This window comes from Haliotis cracherodii, unplaced genomic scaffold (genome assembly GCF_022045235.1).
Source record: "Haliotis cracherodii isolate W230 unplaced genomic scaffold, xgHalCrac1.p SCAF_4, whole genome shotgun sequence".
In the NCBI taxonomy this organism is placed as follows: Eukaryota; Metazoa; Mollusca; class Gastropoda; order Lepetellida; family Haliotidae; genus Haliotis; species Haliotis cracherodii.
The window spans coordinates 47,130,723-47,157,019 of NW_027266297.1; the positions used below are offsets into that span (position 1 = coordinate 47,130,723).

A 26,297-nucleotide genomic window follows, 5' to 3' on the forward strand; every position below is an offset into this window, starting at 1 on the left:
TACTAAACATATTTAAAATAATAATAACCCTAATCAAGGCAGCTGATCGCTATTCCCGGGTATTATTTTTTACATGGAACCAGTCTGACCAGTCACCGTCAAGGCTCACGCGCACGCGATCGTGAGAATTTCATGTTGACATAGAATCGTCAAACAAAAACAAATATGACTTTTAACGAGTCAAAGTATGTCATTTATGATATATGTATCCATTCTCTGTCAACTAAAGTTTGTTTCAAGGCGTCAATAGCAGTATTCTGACTGTGGTTGCTGTTAATAACAGTGAGTTGTGAGATCTTCCGATTTCCGATTTCGCCGAAATTAATAAAAACAATATTAAAAGGAATTTTGAATAAAATTAATGAAATAAGTTACAAACATAAGTCCAGATATACAAAGAACACTTTTTTTATCCAGACAGTGTAATTGCATGATTATTTCGCGTACTTCAGTATGGATTTGTTGACATGGTATTTCCGGTGTTTCGTGCTCACGGTAATGTCTTTCCATGGGGGAAAAAAACATCTGAACTCATAATTCGTGTATAATGCGCACCCCCTTCTACACAGCTGTGTTTTTTCGAAAAAAAGTGCGCACTATACTCAAGAAAATATGGTAACTAGCATGGGCCGCTGCGACAACTGCGACCAATTCAATATTTTCCTGAACCCTTACATCAGGAGTCAGGATCCACTCAAGGCCATCACTCTACCGACTAAGCTAGGGCCTTGCCTCAATTTGTGGCGTTGAATGTCTGCGGAGTCTCTTTATTCGGGTTTTCCCTGTTTGTGGACGTCCCCCTTCAGGGGTGGAGTCTTCAGGGGTGGAGTCTTCACTTACAAGACAAGACCAGATAAGCTTGGGGCTATGGCCCGGCGCTCAATGGATGTGTCACATTAACAACTTGGGAGTTGGAAGCTTTAATTCTGGCTATATCACATTGGCAGAATCAACTACAGTTAGCCCGACTCGCAATATCCACAGACAACAGCACTGCGGTGTGGTGCCTGTGCAATCGGGGAACAACACACTCCCACTCTCTACTTCTACAGACATTCAGATTTGTTCCATCTAGTGGATCAGCTGTGACTAAAGTTCATCCCCGAATTTAGAAACATACTGGCCAATACTTTATCACGTCCAGACAGGGTGGCTCCCACCGAGTGGAAATTTCTCACAGAAGCATTCCAGTTACTGCTTCAGGAATTCAGGCAACCAAACATTGACTTGTTTATTACATGCCTAGGCCACCAACTCATGACGTATATTGCCCCGTTACAGGATCCGCAGACTTGGGCAGTGGACGAGTTCAGTATCACTGGGGAAGGGCAAAAAACTTACACTTTTCTGCCACCACTTTTACTTCCCAAGGTGATACAGGGGATCAAGGAGACAAGGTATCTCGATCTCTCCTCTGGTCGCACCCTGGTAACCGTCGAGAGGGTAGTTCGTCAAGCTCGGAAAAATCTAGCCGAAAACGATTCACTACCGGTACCCCTCTCACAGTGGTCCAACCTACTCATCCACCCTCAACAGCAAATTGCCTCACCCAACGTCTGCACGCATGGTTCATTTTTAAAAGGCGTTTAAGTGCAAAGGGTTATTTCGACACGGGCAGCGAACGGACGATCGCTGTGAGGAGCTTGCCTCATTTCATGACCTCACCAAGGAAACAATGGTTTCTCTTGGCATTAGCAATGGCGGTACGGGTGAGTGAACTACATGTGATCGACTCAACTCTGATCCGTTTTGAGCATGGGACACACAGAACGGGACATCTAGGGTTATGCTGGGATTTTATTGCTAAAATCTACTACCAGGCCAATCCGACCGACCATCCCACTGATATCGACTATTGTGGGAATCGTACAGGATGAAGTTCTCCTGGGCTCGGTGCGAGCAGTTCGAGTTTTCATTCGAAGCTCCAAGAATAGGCGTGGTTCGTCCACAACCGAAGTAAGTTGCATAATCGCAAACACCATATCTCTATGGTTACTTGCAGTAATCCTTCAGGCCTACGAGATCGCCAAACGGAACTCGCCGAGAGCGAATTACCCTCAAGATCTCAAGGTGTCAGCCTTACCAGGGCTCAACACGGCAATTGTGGTTTTGGAACAATCACGGAAGGATATTTCTGGAGATTCGACACATATTTTCATTAGTCATAACCTTCGCGTTGGGGCTCTCGAGGATGTCGAAGACGTTCGAAGTTTGGCCCTCTGGTTGTTATCCTGCAGGTTGCCAACCCCTGATGCAAATAATGAACTCGCCCTATACAGAGCCAGTCAACATCCATGTGCAGTCACTCAGTCGCCGCCATCGGAAGAATATTAGACAATCTTGTTTGTCAGCGACGACTCTATGATGTAGTAAGTAAAGAATTAGCTGAATAGCTATTATTTTCTTTATTACTAAGCGTGTATATAGGGAATTTCTCTTTAATTCCTGTGTTCAATCTTTTTTATTTTTGAACAACCCTACCGTAATGGCGTTTTGTTTCTTTTCTGAACTTTTCCGCTTCACGGTTTATCAACCAACTGGTGTCGTATTGCAGGGTGTGAATTATTGAGGTTTCTGTATTCTGAAGGTTTACCCACCTCCAAACCGTCCGATACAGATGCATTAAGGAGTAATGCAGGATAAGTAAAAAATTTAGTAAAATCTAAATATTTTTTACATTTGTATACTTATCCTGCATTACTACGTTTAAGGCCCACCCGTCGTAAGACTTGCCTCCCCACTTTGGCTTCAGAAACCTCAAAAGTATGTTTTTCTAAGAGCTCGGGCGACATGCAGTGATGTGAAGATGACCTTAGGTGTCATCAAGGTCACAGGACAGCGACGGAAGGCCACTGATTGGGACTTGAGAACAACAACTTTATTTCTTCACCCAGGACCTTCGCAGAGCTGTCCTTCTAGTTGTCGTAAGTAAGCAGTGAATGCATTAAGGAGTAATGCAGGATAAGTATACAAATGTAAAAAATATTTAGATTTTACTAATTTTAATAACATTGAGGTAAACTGAACATGTCATTATTCCTGTTTTGTCTATCTGAAGCCGTCGTAATATGCAGCTATTTATTAATTGTGTTGATTGACAGTGAAGAGGACGTCTGTTGAAAATCTGAACATTTTAGTTAGTGTGACTGAGGCCAAAATACAGGATTTATGGCAGATATGTAATAGAGGCAGTATTCTTAGATTTATTAACAATGATAAACTTTTCTTTGGTTTTAACACAAAACCCATTCTATTGAGGAGGATGAGAAGTTTTGGATTAGTCAGTGGGGCCACCATATTGAATTCTCACATGGATCCAATGACAGCTGAGGTGTAGCTATTTTACTAAACAAAGTTAATATTAAGATTCTAGAGTCCGCTAGTGATGAACAGGTATGCTTTCTGTACTTGTGTAAAACAATATATTGCTAATTTATATACCCCAAATGATTACACACAGAGAGAAAAACCTTTCACAAGTATATGTAAATAATTTAGCTCTATTCCAAATATTAACGACATTTTGTGCTTTTCCCCTCTTTTGATAGACTAGGCAAGAATATTATTGGCCCAAAATTACATATTTTAAGCCAGGCATGTGATTTGATTGATCTTTGGAGATATAATCACCCATTAAAACGAAGTTACACATGGAAGCACAACAAGTGTCCTCAGTCTCACAGTGACTTTTTTCCTGATTTCAAGAAGTTTCATAAATATGGTAAAAGGCTGTTGATATAAAACCAAGCATGAAAACAGATCACAAGATGATTCAAATAGAACTGACTGTAAATAGAACAACAAAACCCAATATCTAGAAATTCAACAATTCCATTCTCTCTGATTCTGAATATGTGGAAAAGAGTCAACAGTTTCTACACAGTGACATGAAAGTGAACTCTCAAATGACCTTGTGATATTGGATTGGATAAAGTTCCGTGTTATAAACATTACTTCAGAGTGCTCCAAGGATAAACAGAAAAAGCATCTGCAGAAAGAAAGAACATTTATACAGAAAATTACAATTCCAGAGGACCAACTTACTGATATTTTTGATAAGTATAATGAGGGTGAAAGCAATAAACTAAAGAAAGAGTAAGAAGAAATATATAAACATAGAGCGGAGAGTACATCAGGTCGAGGCTCAATTGGACTGTACAAGGAGAAAAGAGTAATAAATATTTTTTTAATCTTGAAAAGTCAAGACAGGAAAGCAAAATATCTGGAAACTAAGGAAGGGAGATAACTCTTTAGTTACCAGTGAAGATGGGATTCTCAATGAACTTTTTACATACTATATAAAACTAACTCCATGGCTTCGAAAGAAGTGATAATCCACTTCTTTGGTGACAATCTGAAAAATATGGATGATATAGATTTGTCCCTTCTACATTGGAAGCAACAATTACTGAAAAAGAAGTGAAGAAAGCGCTCCTCATAATGAAATTGAATAAGACACCAGGCAGTGATGGGCTGACTGTGGAGTGTTTTTTGCTACTTCTTGAATGATATAAAGAAATGCTTTGTAAAAGGCCTATTATTTGCTTTAGAAACTGGTGAACTTTCCCCCTCCCAAAGGCTTGGAATCATAACAGTTTATGAGAAAAAAGGAACTTGTATCAAGCTACAGACATTTAACATTATTAAATGTGGAATTTTTTACTTATCCCGCATTACTCCTAAATGCATATTACTGCTTGTTTCTTGACAGAGAAAAGAGCTGTGTGAGGGTCTTTGCTCGAAGAAGTTGCTCCAACTAGCTGAGAGGCCAGCCCATCACGCAGCTCCCACGTGACCAAGGGAAGTGACGTCATGGATCCTCACATTACTCTTGTCACTTGATAGAGAAGACCTGGTTTTTTTTGCTGTCACATAAAACTGATTCAAACCCTCACGTGTTTGCTATCTGAGTTAATGTTGTTTTGTCTTTGTGTTGTGCCTACGGTTTGTATTTTGTACATTCTATGTTTCATAAATATGTGCATAACATAAATAGACATTTACTGGCGTTTTCTCAAAAGAAAACATAAGGCCAGGTGTCTTGTTGCTCCAAGTAGCCATCTTGAATATTTTGCGTAGCCAGCAGTTTGGGAACTGTTTTGCGTTCTATATTCTTTTGCTTGGTACCCCACAATTGGCATATCCTTGCAAGTATTGTTTGTTTTGTTGTATGTTGTAGTACGTTATAATATTTGTTTCATATACGCACACAGTGGGATATACAATTTATAACATACATAATCGGGCGGGGACACATTGTGATTTTACACTGCTTCGTTGCAGATATAATGCCCTCCTGCTCAAAGTGCCGGCGTAATATGTCGGCGTGGGATCCCCACTCACTGTGCCTTAATTGTACATCTCAATGCCTCCAGGGTCACCGATGTAAAGACTGTTTACTGCTTTCACCCACAGCTTTCAGACAGTACCTCTGTGTGTGTAAAAAACGCATAACACAGCAGGCCAGGAAACACCGGCGCACGATGTCTGACTACTCCTAGGTTTCGCCTTCAAGATCATCTGGGAATCCAGTTCCAGGTCCACCACATCCCGGGCTGCCGAAACATCCTATCGGATGCCCTGTCTCGGCCAGGCAAAGTGCCTCCCACAGAGTGGAAACTTCACCCAGACACCTTTCGCTCTTGTTTGTCGAGATCACGGTCTCCCCAACATAGACCTATTTGCCACCAGCCAGAACTACCAGATCCTGCCCAACATATCTCCGGTGCCGGATCCACTGGCTTGGGCAGTCGACGCTTTCAGCATCCCCTGGGAAGGACTTAAAGCGTACGCTTTTCCGCCTTCTGTACTACTTCCCAAAGTCATCCAGAAGATCAGATCGACACGGAACCTTGATCTGACTTTTGTCACACCCTGGTGGCCAGCGAGGGCTTGGTTTGTCGACCTCAGAGAACTGTCCGACGTCAACCCACTGCCACTCCCAGATTGGCCATATCTGCTGATCCACCCTCACAGCAGACAGCCACACCCAGGATCAGACAGGTTATGTCTTCACGTCTGGTCCATTAACAGAGAGCATTGAATGCCAAGGGCTACTCGGCCGGAGCGGCAAGGGCAATCACGATGACACATCACCCAACCACTAGGAGCCTCTATGATGACCAGTTGCAATCCTTCGAGTGCTTTTGCAGGGGCAAGCACCAAGACCCCACATCTGCATCGCCTCAATTCCTGGCCGAGGTTATGCTCCATCTGCGTCACAAGCGTAAGCTCAAGGGCAGTACCGTCATGACCTACCATGTGGTGCTCAACTCCGTCCTGGCAGTTCCAAAAGATCGACGCATGATGAAAATCCCGGAACTACAGGCACTGCTGGGACTTGAACGTCATTCTCACCTTGCTGAGAGACGCGCCTTTCGACCCACTCGAAACGTCGTCAGGCGGTCTTCTTACTGGCGCTCGCCACAGCAGCCCGTGTCAGTGAGCTACACACCCTAGACATCACACGGGTCTGCTTTGAGCAGGGAGCACACAGAGCCGTACATCTGGGCCTGTCCTGGGACTTCATTGCAAAGAATCAGCTCCCAGGCCAGCCCGATAGATCGTTCCTCATCCCCCCCTCCTTTCATCGAGTGCTCCAGGACACAACGCATACCTGACTCTTCCCTTCCATGTAATTGTCATCCAGGCCGACCACACAGCCAAGGATTGGCAAGGGAACAGAGTCTGGAAATAACAGATGAAAGTCCACATCTGACGGTATGCCCACCTCCGGTTCCGTCAGATAAAGATGCATTATTGCGTCTAAAGGGACCCACCCATTGCAGATCTACCTCCCCACGATGCCTTACGATGTTTCGGACTACAGAGTAATGTGAGGATCCGTGACGTCACTTCCCTTGGTCATGTGGGAGCTGCATGATGGGCTGGCCTCTCAGCTATTTGGAACAACTTCTTCAAGCAAAGACCCTCACACAGCTCTTTTCTCTGTCAAGAAACAAGTAGTAATATGCATTAAGGAGTAATGCAGGATAAGTGTACAAATATAAAAAATATCTAGGGTTTTACTAGTTATAAGATATTTGCCAAATTCTTGACAATTAGGGTTAAACCATTATCAGAATAGCTTGTACATGAATCGCAAACAGGATTCATTGAAGGTAGAATCATACATGAAAATATAAGATTGTAATGGATTTTTTAGAACTTTAGGAAGAAGAATGTTATGTAATGTATTCAGATTTCGAGAAAGCATTTGATTCTATTGAACATAATTTTGTGTATGCTACCCTGGAGATGTTTCATTTTTCTAAACAGTTTATAGAACTAGTTAGATTTTGCTTTACAAATACAAATAGTTGTGTCATTAATAATGGGCGAACTACAAAAAAAATTGTAAATAGTAGAGGAACAAAGCAGGGATGCCCTTTGTCTCCACTCATGTTTATTTTGTGTGCAGAAGTAATAAATCACATATTCTGTAATCAATCAAAGGAGTATTTTGAGGATGATTTGGTGGCAACTGTTAAAACTCAAAAGTCGGTTAGATGTATTCTAAAATTATATGAAAACCAGTCTTTTTATACCGAGTTAAAGTTAAATCTTAAAAACCCTATGTATATGTCTGTTAATTGTAATAAGTACTTAAGTCCACTTTTGAATATTAAAAAAATGTCAAGATATAAATATTTAAGAATTATTGATCAGAATGATCCTTATAGTGACAAACATAATTTAGAAAATCATGAAAAGTTATGGAAAAAAGATTTGATCATTGGCTTAATAGAAATGTGACTATATATGGTAGATCTCTGATCAGTAAAGCTGAACAAATGTCTAGATTTATATATATAGTAAATGCTATATCAGTCAAAACATCTTATTGGAAATTGTTGAAAAGAAAGTTGTTTAAATTTTTTTGGAAAAGTAAAACTAAAAAAGTTGCCTGAGTAAAGTTATTAGGGGGATATGAAAAAGGGGGTATATAGGCTTTGGATGTAGAATTGATGAATAAATCCATTAAGTTATTATTGTTGACAGATATTTTCAGAAAAAGGATGCATGAAATTGTTTTATTTAACAGAAATTTGTCACATTAGGTTCTTTAAAAATTCTATTACATTGTAACTACAAAACTTCAAGTTTGAAGGTGAAGCTGCCATTATTTTACAGAGAAATGTTTGAATATTGGAAAGAAGTACAGGATTGTCAAGATGTTGATATTTTTAATAGTATTATTTGGAACAATAGCAATATTCTTGTCAATAGAAAAAGTGTTGTTGATTGTGAATGGAAACAAGCTGGTGTTATATTTGTAAGATACTTATTACATGAAAATGCAGTATTTCTTTCAAAACATGCCTTGAGCAGGACATTACTAATGGATATAACACAATGCAAATATAATACATATATCAATGCAGTTAAAAAGGCAATTGGCTGTAATCACTTTTACTAATATTCCAATAATGATAGTAATAATACATATCTTGATAACTTTCCAACAGTTAATTGCATACATTTGAATGCTATTCCTACAAAATCTATTTTTCCCATGATTTTCTGCTTAATATAAAAACTTGTAACTTAGAAATTCCAGCACGTAAAATGTCCCATCTAAGAGAACATTAGATTTGTTGGGGCAACTGTCTGCTAGTGAGGTATACAGTATTTCACATTCATGTAGATATTCCCTGAGTCAAGTAAACAATGGTAATGATTTTGAGCAATTGCCTAATGTATTAATGTATTATGTGAATATATTATGTTGGCAATTGGCAATGATATGCACTATCTGTCTGCGCAACATGTGATGTGGTTGGACATGGAAGTGGGATGTCATTATATATTTATTGTTTCAGTTGCAGTATCTCAACACACCATCCAATGAACTAAAGCCTATATTCACACTTCTAACTGAAGTTTTGGTAAGTTATTTGACATGTTGTGCACACTGCGAGGATTTCATGACAGTGCAGGAAGTCTGCACATTGCCAGACATTACTCCTGACAAGCTATTGCACAGACTTGGGGAAACTTAATGTACAATGATTCAGACTTGTTAGATGGGGTACTGACTGGTTTGAATCATAGATGAAAAAAGTTCTGACTTTACTAAGTTGTGTTTGGTGTTTAACTTGCAATTCAGTTAGTTTATAATGACAATTCAACACAAAACTTGAAACAATGATTTAATACCCGAGACACATCAAATATAATACATATCTAACAAAGTTTGGCGTTCTCACTTCAAATTATACACATGTTACTAGAAAAGCTATTGGTACATGTACATGACTGAGCATCAGTCATGCCCAGCTAGGGATCGATTCGCCTTGCACAACTGACAACCTTCCCAAGCATTGGGTATAAACACAGGAGAATCGACTACATGTACCTGACTTATGTGTACCTGACTGAGCATCGGTCAGGCCCAAGCTGTTGGGATCAATTGTCGAGAGTGATACATAGAATACAAACTGGTTTCGACAATTAACTACACATCTATCATTCTACACTACAGATAGAACGCATTGGATGCTAAATATCATAGAGGTCAAGCATGACATGTGTTTTAACAACAGGAATCCAATGCATCCCATCCTAATGACTGCAGGGGTAAATATACCCACAGTTATGACGGCTAATACAAAAAAATTGAATACAACTGGGAGAATCCGGAAACCTGAAATAAATGTAAAACAAGGATAAACATGGACGGTAGTGGGGGATGGAGGTGGGATTGCTTGTCATTGTTTACGAAACGTGTACAAGATGGCTGACATTGAAGCACTGCTGCGCATGCTCGTACCTAGGCATACTGGGAAGTTGCCTTATCAATCTAACCTGACTGAAAGTCAAGTCATGGCCTACCTGCATGTCTGTCATCCATTGGCATATCTAACCTGACTGAAAGTCAAGTCATGGCCTACCTGCTTGTCTGTCATCCATTGGCATATCTAACCTGACAGAAAGTCAAGTTATGGCCTACCTGCTTGTCTGTCATCCATTGGCATATCTAACCTGACTGAAAGTCAAGTCATGGCCTACCTGCTTGTCTGTCATCCATTGGCATATCTAACCTGACTGAAAGTCAAGTCATGGCCTACCTGCTTGTCTGTCATCCATTGGCATATCTAACCTGACTGAAAGTCAAGTCATGGCCTACCTGCTTGTCTGTCATCCATTGGCATATCTAACCTGACTGAAAGTCAAGTCATGGCCTACCTGCATGTCTGTCATCCATTGGCATATCTAACCTGACTGAAAGTCAAGTCATGGCCTACCTGCTTGTCTGTCATCCATTGGCATATCTAACCTGACTGAAAGTCAAGTCATGGCCTACCTGCTTGTCTGTCATCCATTGGCATATCTAACCTGACAGAAAGTCAAGTCATGGCCTACCTGCTTGTCTGTCATCCATTGGCATATCTAACCTGACTGAAAGTCAAGTCATGGCCTTCCTGCTTGTCTGTCATCCATTGGCATATCTAACCTGACAGAAAGTCAAGTCATGGCCTACCTGCTTGTCTGTCATCCATTGGCATATCTAACCTGACAGAAAGTCAAGTCATGGCCTACCTGCTTGTCTGTCATCCATTGGCATATCTAACCTGACTGAAAGTCAAGTCATGGCCTACCTGCTTGTCTGTCATCCATTGGCATATCTAACCTGACTGAAAGTTTGATTGTCGTTCATTCATGCAGTGACTTGTGAACAGTTTCATTCAGAAAGTATTGTTAGTAAATCATGAAGACATCATATTTGTAAGCCATCTAAGTTGCAACAAGTAAGGTGATTGGATGATGTTGAAGGTCAAAAGCTTTTGTACTCAATATCTTGAGCGTTTACGATTGCAATTTGATATAACTTTATAAACATGATCTCTAGGGAGTTCATGGCTGCGACTGAAGGTGAAGATCATGAAACAGGAAGTGCTTATGATTTTGTTGTTAAACATATCTTGAAGCAAAGGACTTTCTGTTTCAAATTTGTCTTGCATTAGACATGTGGTTTCAAACACCGGAAATGATGTTATTCAACTGGAAGAAGTTATTACAGTAGCTAGAGGCATGTGATTTTCTGTTTGAAAGTTGTATTGCCTTGGGCATGTGTGAGGTCAATTGTGACCTGCTGTGGAATATTTGGCTCATGTTGTATGTTTCTGATGAGAAAAAGGGGGCTGCTTCTTTTTCAGCTTGTAATGCAAACACCTTTCTAGTTTTTCCAATGACTACCACACAAAGATTATTGACCTAAGATATTACTCTTCCATGCACTTCTTCCAAATGGTCCCGGTGAATTCTTTTGGGACATAATGAGATAGAAAAAGCTCTAAAAAGATATTGTGGTAACACTTTCTCAAAAAGTTTTATCATTAAAAATTTGGCTTGTACCTTCTTTATGATGTGGCCCTGTTTTGAAAAGGTTTTTGGTCAAGAGGAGTCCAAGGTCGAGGTTAGAATTCAGGTTTTTGTAAAAGATGGTTATATCATTGTCAGTTATGAGGCATGGTTTCCCCTTGAGACATAGAACTTCATGTTTCTTAAGAAATGCTACCATATCAAATATCAGATGCATTTTTGTCAAAGTCAATGTTACCTTTGAGGTAATTGTGTTGTATCTGTACAAATTCTACCACATGTTATGTTGGACCTTTGACTATCAAAGTTCAAGGTCATCTTTGATGTTATTATCACTCATGGTTGCATCAGTAATTGCCACTTACTTGGTAATTGATGGATCTTCAGAAGGTGGTCTCTATTAAGGTCAAAGATTTTCATAGTTTCGAAGCATCATCCAAAATTTCAGAAATGTTACAAATCAGGAAGAGAATTTATGGATGTCAACTTATTTATTATAAGGAACACAACATTTGAGAGTATATACTTAATCCTTCATCGGGTGAGTAAATGCTATGACTCCGAGAACAATATGTATTGTACCCGTCAGAACAATAAAAGTAATAAGATACCAAAGATGATAGGTGCTGATAGGTGATTAGCAATGGACAAATGGGAGCCAACACTTAACAGTAAATTAGTGCTGATAGTTGATAATGATGGACAACTGGGAGCCAGGATTGTCACAGATTGGTAATAGGCAATGGGCAAACGGGAGGCCAGGGTAATTAGCACTGATAGGTAATCAAATGGAAATGGCAGTGGACAAATGGAAGCCAGCTAGATAATTAGCACCGACAATGATCGAAGCAATAGGTTCCCTGGTCACGGTTCAAGAGTGGCTGGTGTGTAGTGATGTCACTGCCTTCAGCATATATGGAATTCTTATTAAAGTACATTTTCTGTTATGTGGTAAATAATGAGTAACACGACACCCACCAAACTGCAGCCTATCCACTGCTCATTAGGTCATGGTCTGCACAATGCCTATGCCATCATGAAAGGGCACTCCACCTGTCACCACGACCTGCAGGCGAGACAGTTAGGCTCCACCCTCCCAGTGCTTGTTAATTGTTAAGTTATGTTTATACCTCAGACATTTTAGTTACGGTGTAATTCTTACATTTTATATACATTTAAAGAGTTTATTGTCAATTGAACCCAATTCCTCAGCATTAGAGGACATTGGTGATATATATATATTTGAAGTTCCTTATTAGGAAGGGAGTCTTTGCGGTACTTCTTGAAGAAGCTGTGATGAACTGCTTCTGTTTCTGCAGGTCTTTTGCCTTTCTGTTTTCTTGATGTATCTGGTGTCTCTGTGTGGGTATCTCTCTTGATGCTTCTCCCAACCAAGCAAGTCAAGACACAGTCAAATCCATGGCGTACAGATAGCAAAGTACTCTTTGTCCCGTGCTTGATATTGATGATTTTGATGAGTGCACTGCTTGTCACTTGTGGCAATGACGGGTCGAACCCCAGCCCCACCACGGGACAGCAAACTCTAGCTGTTTTTGAGTGTGGATCACTAGGAATAAATCTGAGTCATGTATGACAGACAAGCGAAAGTCATTGTGAGAATATCAGGATTTCAACATTCGGTGAAACCGCATTATCAGTGGTTCATATTGGGAAAGGGAGGTCACTCTAATTTCAAATGGGAGCTATCTCTGTTGTTTTCGTATTTGCGAGAAATGGCTTCAGTCATGCTGTACGTTGTTGGTCCAGCTATTAAATGCCCAGCTTATTCCTAAGGTAAAACGTATTCTTAATTAAACGTTTGAATGCATTATATATTTATGTTTCCATCTGTACATCCACTTAGATTGGTTTAGTGCTGATAACCATGTTCTAAAATGTGGGCCCACATTTTTCCCGTCATATATGGTGTTCGAAACAAGTGGGCCCACATTTGTATATCGCCTAGCTTGGTTAGGTTGTTTAATTAGTTCTGATAATCAATTCCTAAATGTGGGCAGACGTTCTTCCGTCATATTGATTGCAAATGGAGGGACCACATTTATTAATCGGGAAAGTCTACTTAAATGTTGATAATCATTTTCTCAAATGTGGGCCCACATTGTTCCCGTCATATATGGTGATCGAAACAAGTGGGCCCACATTTGTATATTGCCTAGTAGGTAGACAGTCTTCCGTCATAGTGATTGCAACAGGAGGGACCACATTTGTAAATCGCTAAGCTTCATTAGCCTGGCTTATTTATAACCATTTTCTAAAATGTGGGCCCACAGGCCCACATTGTTCCCGTCTTATAGTGATCGAAACAGGTGGGCCCACATTTGTAAGTCACTGGGCTTCATTGGGTTGACGAAGTCATTTAGGCGAGTGGGCTCACATTTGTCATTACTTTGCATGGGTATGTGACATTATATATTATTCTCATTTTGGAATATTGATGGGAAATATCTTTATAAATGCACAAAGAGTCTTTGAAGCTTGAATAACGTCATCATAGCTGACCACACTTGTTTTACAAAAATAGTTACAAAGCAAGAAACTTAGATCTACTTCAAATTAAATTTACAGAGTAAATACCACTCATTCTACTTTTTCCAGTATGACACATCAATCTAATCATAAGTTTTGGTGGCGATATGCCGGTGGAAATATGTCTACACTTGAATTGATTTCGGACATGATAGTCATGATACAAGCCTCAAACTTTTCCGAGAACTTGTTCCATAAAAGGAATAACTCATGAATATTAATGACCCCACGACCTAGTTTGCCGATGTTCGTAGAAGTGAGTTCTGCTGTATTGTCATCGCATTTGTACATTTTAATCCAATTATAAGTCATAATACTTATTTTAAATAGACAAAATTGCAGTTCGTAATGCGGGTTTGTTTACGTTGTACATATTCTCAACAACAAGTGCGTTTAGTTTCGAATGTGGGCCCACCTCGAACTTTCGATTAGGCAAATGGAGTTAGCTCCCTTCTCGAACCACCGATAATGCGGTTTCGCCCAACATTCATCTGCCAAGATGAGTGGGCATGGCACCACATGGGCAAGTGCTTTGTTTGGACCCAGAAATGACGTAAATACACAGGTGAAGGTCGCACTGGCCGAGGACATAAACACAACACAGACTGAAGGGAAGGGTATGGCCCAACTTTTGAAATTCTGTCGTGGAATATTGATGGCTTACATAAACATGACAACCCATACTCTCAGGTGAAATATGTATGTACTTATTATGACCTTGTATGTTTCTGTGAATCTTTCGTGAAGGCAGATAACAAATTCTCACTTTCTGTCTGGTTTTTATTCGCGAAACAGTGTGAGAATTAAAACTAAACAGTCGGGATGCCACAGTGGCGATGTAACTGTTCTCATCAAAGAAAAGTGGTTGAATGATAAATATATCAGTAGACTTTATGTAAGGATAAGATTTATGGATGAACAACTTCTTTATTACAATTAAGAGTGACGTTTCAGTGTAGGTTCTAACACTATTATCAAGCAAGTGATGATAACGATATTAGAACCTACACCGAAACATCGCTCTTAATTGTAATAAAGGAGTTGTTCATCCATAAATCTTATCCTTTCTTAGTACTCCAACTCCTAAATGCCTATCAAAGAAGTTAATAGACTTTATGACTATTTCGAGAATACAGTTGTATTGTTGTTTGCTACTAGTAGTCTTCACATTGACTGAGACTCAGTTCTGATTTTTACTTCTGTCTCTCCTGAAAGTTCATCAATATGTGAAAATAGTGAACACAATGGCATCACTACTCTTGAACCTTATGTAAATACATGTATTATTATGGCTAAACATCACGACAAACACATATAATTCTTGTGAATACCTCACCTCTATCACATCAGTGCCATAAATTCCTGTTTATGTTGAGAATCACACTATAATTTTTTTTATAAATTTTCAACAGACATTCCACCACACTGCCAACATATCCATAGTTGTGAGGAAAACCCTATCCCTTGCCAGGGGCGCCACCATGCATGCGCAAGGCGGGAATCTAGTCACTTCTTTCCTGTGTGTCCAGATGACAACAAGGAAAATATTTTGTTGCACATCCGTACACGTGATTGAGTTCCACACTTACAAAGCACATTAGATCTTCTCAAGCTTCATAGGCTACAAGCAGTAAGCAGTTCTACAAGCAGAGAACGGGGATATAAGAAGATTGGAAGTTCTAGTAAGTAATTAGTTAGAAACGTTCTGTGGGATGAGATCTTCATCTCAAGGACAGACGCCCGTCTGTTCAGGCAGTGGGCAACACCAGATACCTGGTGACCCTCACCCTAGATGTCTATCATGCAAGCAACTGCACACAAAAGTCAAGCTGGAGCTATTGCGAGCCTCTGTCAAAGGAGAAAATTGACAAGCTCTACAAGGCATGTATCAACAATCATGATTACAAAGATTACTAGAGCATCAAGTAAAAACAAGTGATTAAGCCCTTGGTGGCCATATTAATCACGTGGGTTACAAGCGAGTGTCGCGCGAGGTCGCCGTCTCACCTTATGAGGAGAAGAGACCCCGTCGCTCATCCCACTCTCCCAATAATGTTGAGGAGCAGATGCATTTTACCGGTCAAACAGAAAGCCTCAAACTTGCATCCGGCAATGTCTGGTACGGTCGATCATCGAGTTTGGACAGAAACTAACGATTTTCACCCTCTGCCACGTTCCCCCTTTAACTTAAACGAGTTCACGGAAAAATTCAATGTCTTCTGTCGCACTACCCCAGCTTGGCCATACAGGGGTCGATCAGATTGATAAAAGCGCATGCAATCAATGTCTAAGGAATCTCATATCTAAAAGAATCTGTCACACAACCCAGGCTTGGCCAACAGAGGTCGATCACGAGATTCAAGAGACCTAAGGATCTCCCAATAAAGTTGAGGAGCAGATGTACCTCACAGGATTTTAACTAAAGGCATTCGGAGATATTAACCAACTCAATGTTGTAATATTTGATAAAAGCGCACACAATCAATGGCTCAGGAATCATATCTAAAAGAATTGATTGCAAAAACCTGGCATGACCAAACGGGGATTGATAACCACGAGATTAAGTGAGATCTAAGGCTGAATATGGCAGTACTTCCTCATACAGCAGACAATGCAAGCCTACGTTGTATCTGATTATTATGAAGACACGGGAGAACATAAAAGAGATAGATTACCTCCCTACCACGCACACCATAGGGCAGATTGTGAATCACGGACATTGCATCGCAGTATGCTCAGAAATGCACACCATTCACCCTCTAGCCATAAGATAGACAAACTTACAAAGCTCGTGCTAATCAGGAAAGAATTCCTAAGCATGCGCCATCTCATGTTGCCACACAGTGGAGAAAGCGAGGGAGATGTTACATCACTATCACACAGTTATAGAACACGTGATTCCCGCACGGCCAGCCGTAGATCAGACGACCAGGATTACGCTACCCTCAGCCATATGACCCAGTCTCAGCGCAGCCCGAGTAGGGGGTGCGGATCTATTGCCAATACTGGTTTTTATACAATGGGGATTCTTCTACGGAGGTTAATTATAGATCAAATAATTATGCCATTGAGATATCATTGCAGAACTCTATAAATCTAATGCCCGCCCATTAAAACAGATACAAGGACAAAATACCAGATGACCTTGTTAGGACGTGACGGGTAGGAGGTACCAGTCAGTTGATTCTAGAATACCTTACCCTTCCCTGTTCGTCATATATTGATGACGTCATCAAGAATAGAATATTCATTAAATGCTACATTCGGCACTTAATGTTAGACTGGGTATATGCCTGCCATTTATAAGAGTGATTACACAACATAAGTCTCCCCTGCACACAACGATGAACTTTTCTACTATCTGGTTAAGAAGACTAACTCTAAAATGCACGTTGACTTGGCCATAATCAGGGACTTAGATTATGTCAACAAACAGATGATTAATTTCAGTTCATACATTAACTGGATTGCAGCTGCAATTCTCCACGTCATACCCCGAACAATCAGAACGTAGGCCTACACTTAGACACCCCACGGAGATGACACTACAGCAGACCGGATTCATCCACAGCTCACTTGAACACATACTGAAGATGCAGGAAGATCTTCAATCAGCACAAGACTGGATATCAGCACAATTCCTGCTAAAGATGATCATCCCACTTCGCAGAGGAGGAAGCAGAAGCAGAAGCAGAAGCAGTCTTTGAAGGGTATACCACCGGAAATGACTCAACCAGAAATCTACAGATTCCTTCAGACCCTACCGACATCGCTTGCCCAATGGACAACGATTTAGAACTACAGAAGATCAAAGATACGACCACATCGAATCCAGTCGAACTAGCCCGTCTCACAGACATCAACCCAAGATTACACAAGCTCAGCAAGGGGCTATCAGCATCTTAAAGGAGTCAGAGACCACTCACGGGTTCTACTCCCCAGTATTCCAGGTACCTACGCTTTGCAGTCAACGGTCAGAGATACCAGGTCAGGGTACTACCATTCGGCATATCCATAGCCCCATGGTTATTCACCAGGATCACCAATCCCATCATCGGTTTGCGCCAATATAAGCTCATAAGGCTTCTCGGATATATAGACGATTTCCTATTGGCCGATCAGGACAATCGCAATTAGTTTAAACACAGTGTGCCTCACTACTAACACTCTTCCTGGTTCACCCTCTAAAACAGAGCTAGTACCCACACAGGCATCATCTACATAGGTGCAAGATTCTACTCAACAAGGGCATAGCAACACCCCCAGAGGACAGATATGCAAGAGTAGAGCACATGATAACAAGCGCAATAATCAGGCCATCAAGTCGAGATGCTGGTGGATGTCTCGCGTATGTCCGCTCACATCTATCCAAGATTTAACCTACTGAGGCACAAGGTCTCAGCCTTTACTGAAGGAGGTTACATGTTTATATGCATTGGTAGACCCAGTTAGTTGCAAGATCGAAACAAGACACATACCGGGCAAGCTATATATCCTAGCAGATTACCTATCCCGGAAGAACAAGATAGTACCCACAGAATGGTCACTACATCCCGAGGTGTTCAAGTGGATAACCCAGCTATGGGATACTCCAAACCTAGATCTATTCGCCACATGTCTCAACAACAAACTACCAGTCGACGTCAGCCCGGTACCAGACCCACTAGCACTCCAAGTCAATGCGCTCTCCATGGAATGGGAGGGAATGTTTGCATAGACAGAGTACTGTAGAAAATAGAGGAAACAGACTGTGTAATAATCCTCATAGCCCCGGCATGGCAGAAAAGTGCTTGGTTTCCGAGACTTCTACAACTTCTGGTAGAAGTACCTCTGAAACTCCCAGTACGTAGCGACCTATTGAGACAACCAAAGCGGACATATTTTACGGCCGCTTCGACAACCTCCATCTTCACGCTTAGAAGTTATCTCGAATAAGATGCAAGCCATCGGTTACTCTAAATCAGCTGCACGAAGAGTGGCAAGCTCATGGAGACCAGCATCGTCTGCCCTATACAATAACAGATGGGGCAGGTTTGTCGAGTGGAGATAAAAAAGCAAATAACGGGAAATAACGATACCTATAGTGGCTGAATTCTTGCTCTATCTAAAAAACGACAAGAAATTACGACATCAACTCATAAAGTCCTTTGCCCTGGAAAAGACATTAAAGTACCACGTACTTCCCAAATGAGATCTAATTATAGTATTGTCAGCATTGATGAAAACACCATATGAACCCATCAGTAGTGCGACATTACTATTATCCCCAGGGAAACTGTTTGTTTTTTCTACTAGCCATGGCTACGGCGGCTCGTGTGTCAGAATTACACGCTATTGACACCTCCACTGTAACTCATACCCAAGAATGAAATCAGAGTCGTTTAGATCGCTCCCAGAATTTATTGCCCAAAACCAGTCGTCAACCTTCGGCACACTCGGACAGGCAATATACAATACCAGCCTTAAGTAAAAGTGTGCACTTCCTGGATAGATTGATCTGTCCCATAAGAGCCTTGAGATACTTCATTACAGCAACTCAACCCCACAGAAAGCAGAGAAAATGCCTCTTTATCTCTTGATGACGCCACCACCGGAAGTGACGTTACATATGACGTCATCACAGGAAGTGACGTCATAATCTGTCTAAGTATCACAAGGGAATATACATATACCCATCATATGACGTTTGAAAATTCTATACGTCTAAGTCTTGGAAGTAGACTATTAGACACATCCGTTTTAGATCCCCTTTTGGCATATAATCCTTGGTTTTACCACACCACTAGCCAAATATCTAAGGGATGCTAGATACCAGAACCCGCCGGTCCCTCTGGTGTATACTGGCACTGATGTGATAGAGGTGAGGTATTCACAAGAATTATCTAACAATAGTTATCATTGTGAATAATTCTAAGAATACCACCTCTATCACATCAGGAATTAATCCCTCCCACCTCCCCAAATATCTGGATCTAGTTGATGAGAGTAATGGGTTGAAAGAAGTGACTAGATACCCGCCTTGCACATGCGTGGTGGCGCCCCTATCAAGGGATAGGGTTTCCCTCACAATTATGGATATGTTGGCAGTGTGGTGGACGTCTGTTGAAAATTTATAAAAAAAATTATAGTGTGATTCTCAGCATAAACAGGAATTTATGGCACTGATGTGATAGAGGTGGTATTCTTAGAATTATTCACAATGATAACTATTGTTTGATTTCTAGCGGGTGATCTAAATGCTAGAATGAAAGATTTTCTAGATTTTATACTACATTACAATATTAACTTTATTGATAAGGATATTGATGACTACCCCTCGGATCACTCAAGCAGAGATAACCTTGTTCATACTGAGTAGGCAAAAAGCATGCTGAACCGTGTAGAACATTTGGTATCCATGTTATGAATGGTAGACTGTTTGAAGATAAGCAAGGTCAGTTTGCATGTGTGACCCACGATGGAACAAGTCTTGTGGATTATATGATTTCCTCCTCCTCACTCTTCCCACATATCTCAAACTTTGGCATTGGTACATTTGATGAATCTAACCACTTTCCGTTATATCGCTCTTTGTTCGATCGACTCTGCTTTATGCAGAGATTTCTATTGGATATGGAAAGGGTTTTGTTGCTTTATTTAACATCCAGTCTCCCTACGAATGTTATGACAACAGTGACCAGTTAAATAATAACAGCAAGTTTGATACAGACAGACAATCAAGCTGGGTTAAATATGTTTGGAATGAAAACACAAGAGATCTCTTGCTCACCAAGTTTACTTCTTTATATGACACTCTGCATGACAAATTAATTGATGGCATTATTCATGACATACAAAGAACAGCTTTAGGTCTCACTAGATTGTATCAACAAGAAGCTGAACATACTAAGAAACTTTATTAAGGATATTTTGCAGATGTCAACAAATCACAATCCCCACGGTGGGATGAAAAACTAGACAAAATAAAACATGACAAGTCTGTAGCTCTTAGAGATCACTGGTCAGGCTCGCTGACTTGTTTGATGCATGTCATCAATCCCAATTGCGTGGAGGGTTGCTCATCATATTAACCACTGGATTGTCTGGTCCAAACTCGATTATTTACAGACCGCTGTCATAAAGCTGGAATATTGCTGAGTGCGGCATTAAACAACAAACCAACCAACCAATCTTATAGCTCACAGGGACCATGGAGTGGCTGTTACTCATTTTAGATCATTTTGCACTAAGTTCAGACTAATGTTTGATAAGAACAAAAATGCCTGTTTTCACTCCCATAAAGAAATACTTATATATGTAGCTGCAAATGAAATTTTGGAAAATTTTGAAGCAGTGCAGAGCTACCAATAATTTAAGTCAGGAAATTAGTCCCCAAAACTGGATCGCACACTTCTCTAATCTGTGGATTGTTGATCTGGTTGAGGTTATGTGTGATGCAAGCAAGCCAACCCGAATCATGTATACAACTGGATCCATACACAGCCTCATTAAATCAAGATATTACTGAACAGGAAGTCTCTAGCTGTATTTATAATCTTGCAAACAATAAATCTCCAGGACCAGATGACATCTCATCTGAGTTCTTTAAAGCATCAAAACCTTACACACTTTCTCTCTTTACATTAATATTTAATAAAATATTCTAAGACAGATTATTTGTCCTATCTTCAAGTCTGGTGTGAAGGCTGACCCCAACAACTACAGAGGAATATCACTGATACACTCTATGTGCAAGATATTTCACTTCTATTTTAAACAATCGGTTACGACTCTAATGTGATCAAATAATAGTATTCATGAGACACAAGCAGGATACAGATCGAATCATTCCACTGCTGATCATACATTTTCACTCCATGCAATGATCCAGAAGTATGCCTGTAGAAAGAAAGGCATATTCTACTGTTTGTTTATTGATTTTTCAAAAGCTTTTTATACTGTTAAACATGATGTATTGCTGTCAAGTCTTAAAAATGTGGGTAAAAATGGGAAAATCTTCAATATTCTTTCATCAATGTAGCCTGTGTAAGAACTTCCAATGGATTTTCTAGCTACTTCCATTGTAACGTTTTGTATTGTCCCCAACTGTTTACTATTTTCATCAATCAACTTATTAGTATGATGGAAGAATATGGTGGACAAGGTATATATATATCTCCTGATGCAAATAATCTATTTGCTCTCATGTTTGCTGGTGATGTTTCTGCAGTCGCTGATACTGCATTACAGTCACAAAAAAAGATAGTTGGTTTGGAAAATCTTTGTGAATTAACTGGTGTGTAAGTAAATGTGAAAAAGACTAAGGTTATGTTGTTTCGAAACAGCAGCCCAGTGCATCACTATGAGAGTTTGTGTCTTCACGTCCAGAAGCTTGAGGTGGTGTCATTTTATAGATATTTAGGTATAGTATTTACACCCTGACTAGTTATTTATTTAATGTTAAAGTCTCTTACAAAACTGGTGTTCATAACTACACTCTTCTCATACATGTGCCAACTATGTGTTATATAAGACACTTTTACATGTGGAAACATATCAGTGCATTGCTATTCCTTTACAGTTGAGAATTTGTTTCACAAGATTCAGATGTGGTAATTTTAGACTTATTACAGAGACAGGAAGATACACTAATATACCATACCATGTAAGACTATGTCGTCACTATAGGCTAAATAAGACAATGTATATAGAGGACGATATTCATGTTTTGCTTTTGTGATGCATGTATCTCTTAGAAAACAGTATATTAGTAAATACATCAGAAATGACAGTGCAGTAAACATATTCATTACCGGTAATATTATGAACACTCAAGATACACAAACAATAAATGATCTCTGTTTTTACTTATTTAATGTGTAAAAGATTAGAAATATGAATACTGCATGTGACATGTGTGTCTGTGCATGTAATTGTCAACCGATACTAATTGTACCCCTAAGTACCTAGTGTGTGGGTGTGGGTGTGTTTTGTAGGGCAAAGAAATGTAACTTCTATATATCTGTAGTTTGGGCCATCCGCCTATATATTGAATAAATTGTCTTGTCTTTTCTTGATGTATCTGTAATTGTTGTATGCATAATAACACTGACTTGATAATAAAACAATGTATTATGTTCAGTGATATTTGCCACAACATATTTTTGCCCTCAGCCAGTTATTCATGTATCAATGTGTAAATTAATATACATGAAGATATATATTTGGTCAAAAGCTCTTATGTTTTCTATTGTTTATTATTGGATCTGATGTAATGTTGCAGAAATATTCCGGTGAGCTACAGAGCTATGTGGGTATGTTTGTATGAAATGTGATCCCTTGTCTTGTTCATCAGATATGTCATACAGTGAACTGATACATTCTGATTTGTGAAAGGTGATAGAGGACTCCCTTCAACTGACGCGCCTCAAGTGGGTGATTGATGGGCACACTGATGAGTCCGGCCACAAGTACGAGGGGCTCATAGGTAATGATCCATTCTCATTCTCAACTCTGCACAACAATAGTTTCAAGCAAATGCTGTCAGTTCAGAATTCACTTTTTTGCTTCCAAATCACCTAGAAGTTGATTCTGAAGACATATAATTCTTGTGAATACCCTACCTCTGTAACATCATAGCCATAAATTCCTATTTATGCTGAGAACCACACTACAAATTTGTATAAATTTTCAACAAACGTTCTCTTCACTGCCAACACATATAATAGTTGTGAGGGAAACCCTATCCCTCGCCAGTGGCGCCATTGCGCATGCGCAAGGCGGGAATCACGTCAATTCTTTCCTGTGTGTCCAGATGACAACAAGGAAATTTTGTTTTTGCATACATCTGTACACGTGATTGCTGTTCCACACTTACAAGCCACATTAGATCATCACTAAAGACAAGCAGTGAGAAGTTCTACAAGCAGAGAACAAGGGGGTATAAGAAGTCAGAAGTCTCTAGTAAGTAATTCATCCCAAAAACAGACACCCATCTGTTCAGCTTGTGGGCAACATAAAATCACTGCTGACCCTCATCCTACGTGCATATTGTGGAAAAGGGAACCGATGTACCTTTCGGGTTTTAACGTAACCAGTCACGTACATCCGGAAGCTCAATGACCCTGATTTTAAGAAGAACACTAGAAATATTCATCTGCTTCATGTAAGAAAATTGGGTAACAAGCGAGTGTCACGCAAGGACGCCGTCTCGTCTTATGAGGAGAAGAGATCTTGTCGCTCATCACACTTTCCCAATATAGTTAAGGAGCCGATGTATCTTTCAGACTTTAATGTAGCCTGTCACATGGATCCGGAAGCGACTGGTAAGGTGGATCATCTAGGCTTGGAAGAAGCAACTGATCTCCACTCCATGACACGCTCCCCCTTTAACTTAAATGAGTTCACGGAGAAAATAACCAAGTCAATGTCTGTAATGATTGATAAACATATGCAATCAATGTCTCAGGAGATCTCATATCTAAAGAATCCGTCACACAACCCCGACATGGCCAAACAGGGCTTGATAAAAAGATTCAAAAGAGATCTAAGGCTGAATATGACAAGGCACCCTCATACAGCAGACACGCACAAAGTCTAGTTAATCAGATTATCATGAGAGCAGTAGGAGAGTCATATGAAGAGATCGAGAATCTCATAGATTCCCTCCCTACCACACACACCATAGGGTAGATTGTGAATCACGGGCATCGCATCGCAGTATGCACAAAAATACACACCAGTCACCTTCTAGCCACTATGATAGACGAACGGACAAAGCTCGTGCAAATCAGGATAGAATTCCTAAGCATGCGCCATCCCATACTGTCACACAGTTCAGTTATACGGGCGGAGAAAGCGAGGGAGATGTTACATCACAATCATACATTTACAGAACATGTGATTCCTGCACTGCTAGCCATAGATCAGATGATCGGGCATACTCTCCCTCAGCCATATGACCCATCCCATGCGCAGCCTGAGTAGGGGGTGTGGATCTATGTGTGAAGCCCATTTCTGGTGTCTCCCCGCAGTGATATTGCTGGAACATTGCTAAAAGCGGCGTTAAACCATACTCACTCACTCACTCACAGCCTATTACAGCGTCGCAGATATTCAACGGCAGACTGAAGTCAGTGAAGAAAGCTGTTGCATCATCAACTAGTCAGAAGTTTCAAGAATCCACGATCTCATTGGCATCCAAGATACAGAGACGGCCTGCAGATCTTCAGCATCAACAACAGAATCCTAGATCTCGTCATATGAAGTTTGGTTGGGATTCTTTCTAGCCTCTACATGGAAGGACATATCGTCTCACCTCAAGTAGAGGAAATCCAAAGATGATCATCCCACTTCGCAGAGAGGACAAAGCATAGGCAGAGGCAGTCTCCGAGGGGGATACAGCCGGAAATGACTCAACCAGAAATCTACAGATTCCTTCAGACCCTACCGAGATTGCCTGCCCAGTGGACAACGATTTAGAACTACATAAGATCAACGGTACAACCACATTGAATCCAGTCGAACTAGCCGGTCTCACAGACATCGACCAAAGACTACCCAAGTTCAGCATTCATCCTATTCCGGGACCAGTAGGAAGTCGTCTTATGCAGTACTCCGACAACTGGAAGACCATCACAGACGACTCATGGCAGCTCAAAGTAGTAAGAAGAGGCTACAAACTTCACTTCTTAAAATGACCAAGACTAGTCAGCCATCCTACTGGACCCCGATTCCATCTATCAGGACGAAAGTTAATTGCAGCAGAAGTGGCCATACGAAAACTACTTGCAAGGGAGCTATCAGCATCTTAAAGGAGTCAGACACCACTCACGGATTCTACTCCCAAGTATTCCTGCTACCGAAGAAGAATTCTTTGATGAGATGAGATTAATCATAGATCTAAAAGTCCTGAACAAAGATTATCTGGGAAAACCTCCCAGTTTTCAGATGGAATCTATCAAGAAGATGAAGAATGCCTTAAGACGAGCAGATTGGATGATAAGCATAGACCTCCAAGACGCCTATCTTCACGTCCCTATCCATCCAAGTCATCGTCGTTATCTGCTCCTCGCAGTCAAAGGTCAGAGATACCAGTTCAGGGTACTTCCATTCAGCATATTCATCGCCAGGATCACCAATCCCATCATCAGATTCACCCATATAAAGCTCATAAGGCTACATGGATATATAGACGATTTCCTATCGGCCAATCAAGACAAATCGCAAATCAGATTAAATACAGTGTGCCTTATTCAACTACTAACACACTTAGGATTCCTGGTTCACCCTCAAAAATCAGAATTAGTACCCACATAGGAGATCACCTATATAGGCGCAAGATTTCTACTCAACAAGGGGATAGTAGTACCTCCAGAGGACAGATCTGCAAGAGTAGAGCACATGATAACAAGCGCACTCGATCAGCCCATCAAATCGAGACGCTG

The 26,297-nt window shown here is 40.5% G+C and overlaps 1 protein-coding gene across 3 annotated transcripts in view; it reads left to right on the forward strand.

Annotated features, from left to right (window-relative positions):
- The window catches only part of LOC139478445 (ubiquitin carboxyl-terminal hydrolase 24-like), a 213,002-nt gene that overhangs the window by 158,335 nt on the left and 28,370 nt on the right, over positions 1–26,297 (forward strand). For all 3 annotated transcript variants that reach the window (XM_071260905.1, XM_071260906.1, XM_071260907.1), the window contains exons 55-56: positions 8,823–8,888; positions 23,248–23,338. In XM_071260905.1, coding sequence (XP_071117006.1) covers positions 8,823–8,888; positions 23,248–23,338 — 157 coding nt within the window. The remainder of the gene's footprint in view (positions 1–8,822; positions 8,889–23,247; positions 23,339–26,297) is intronic.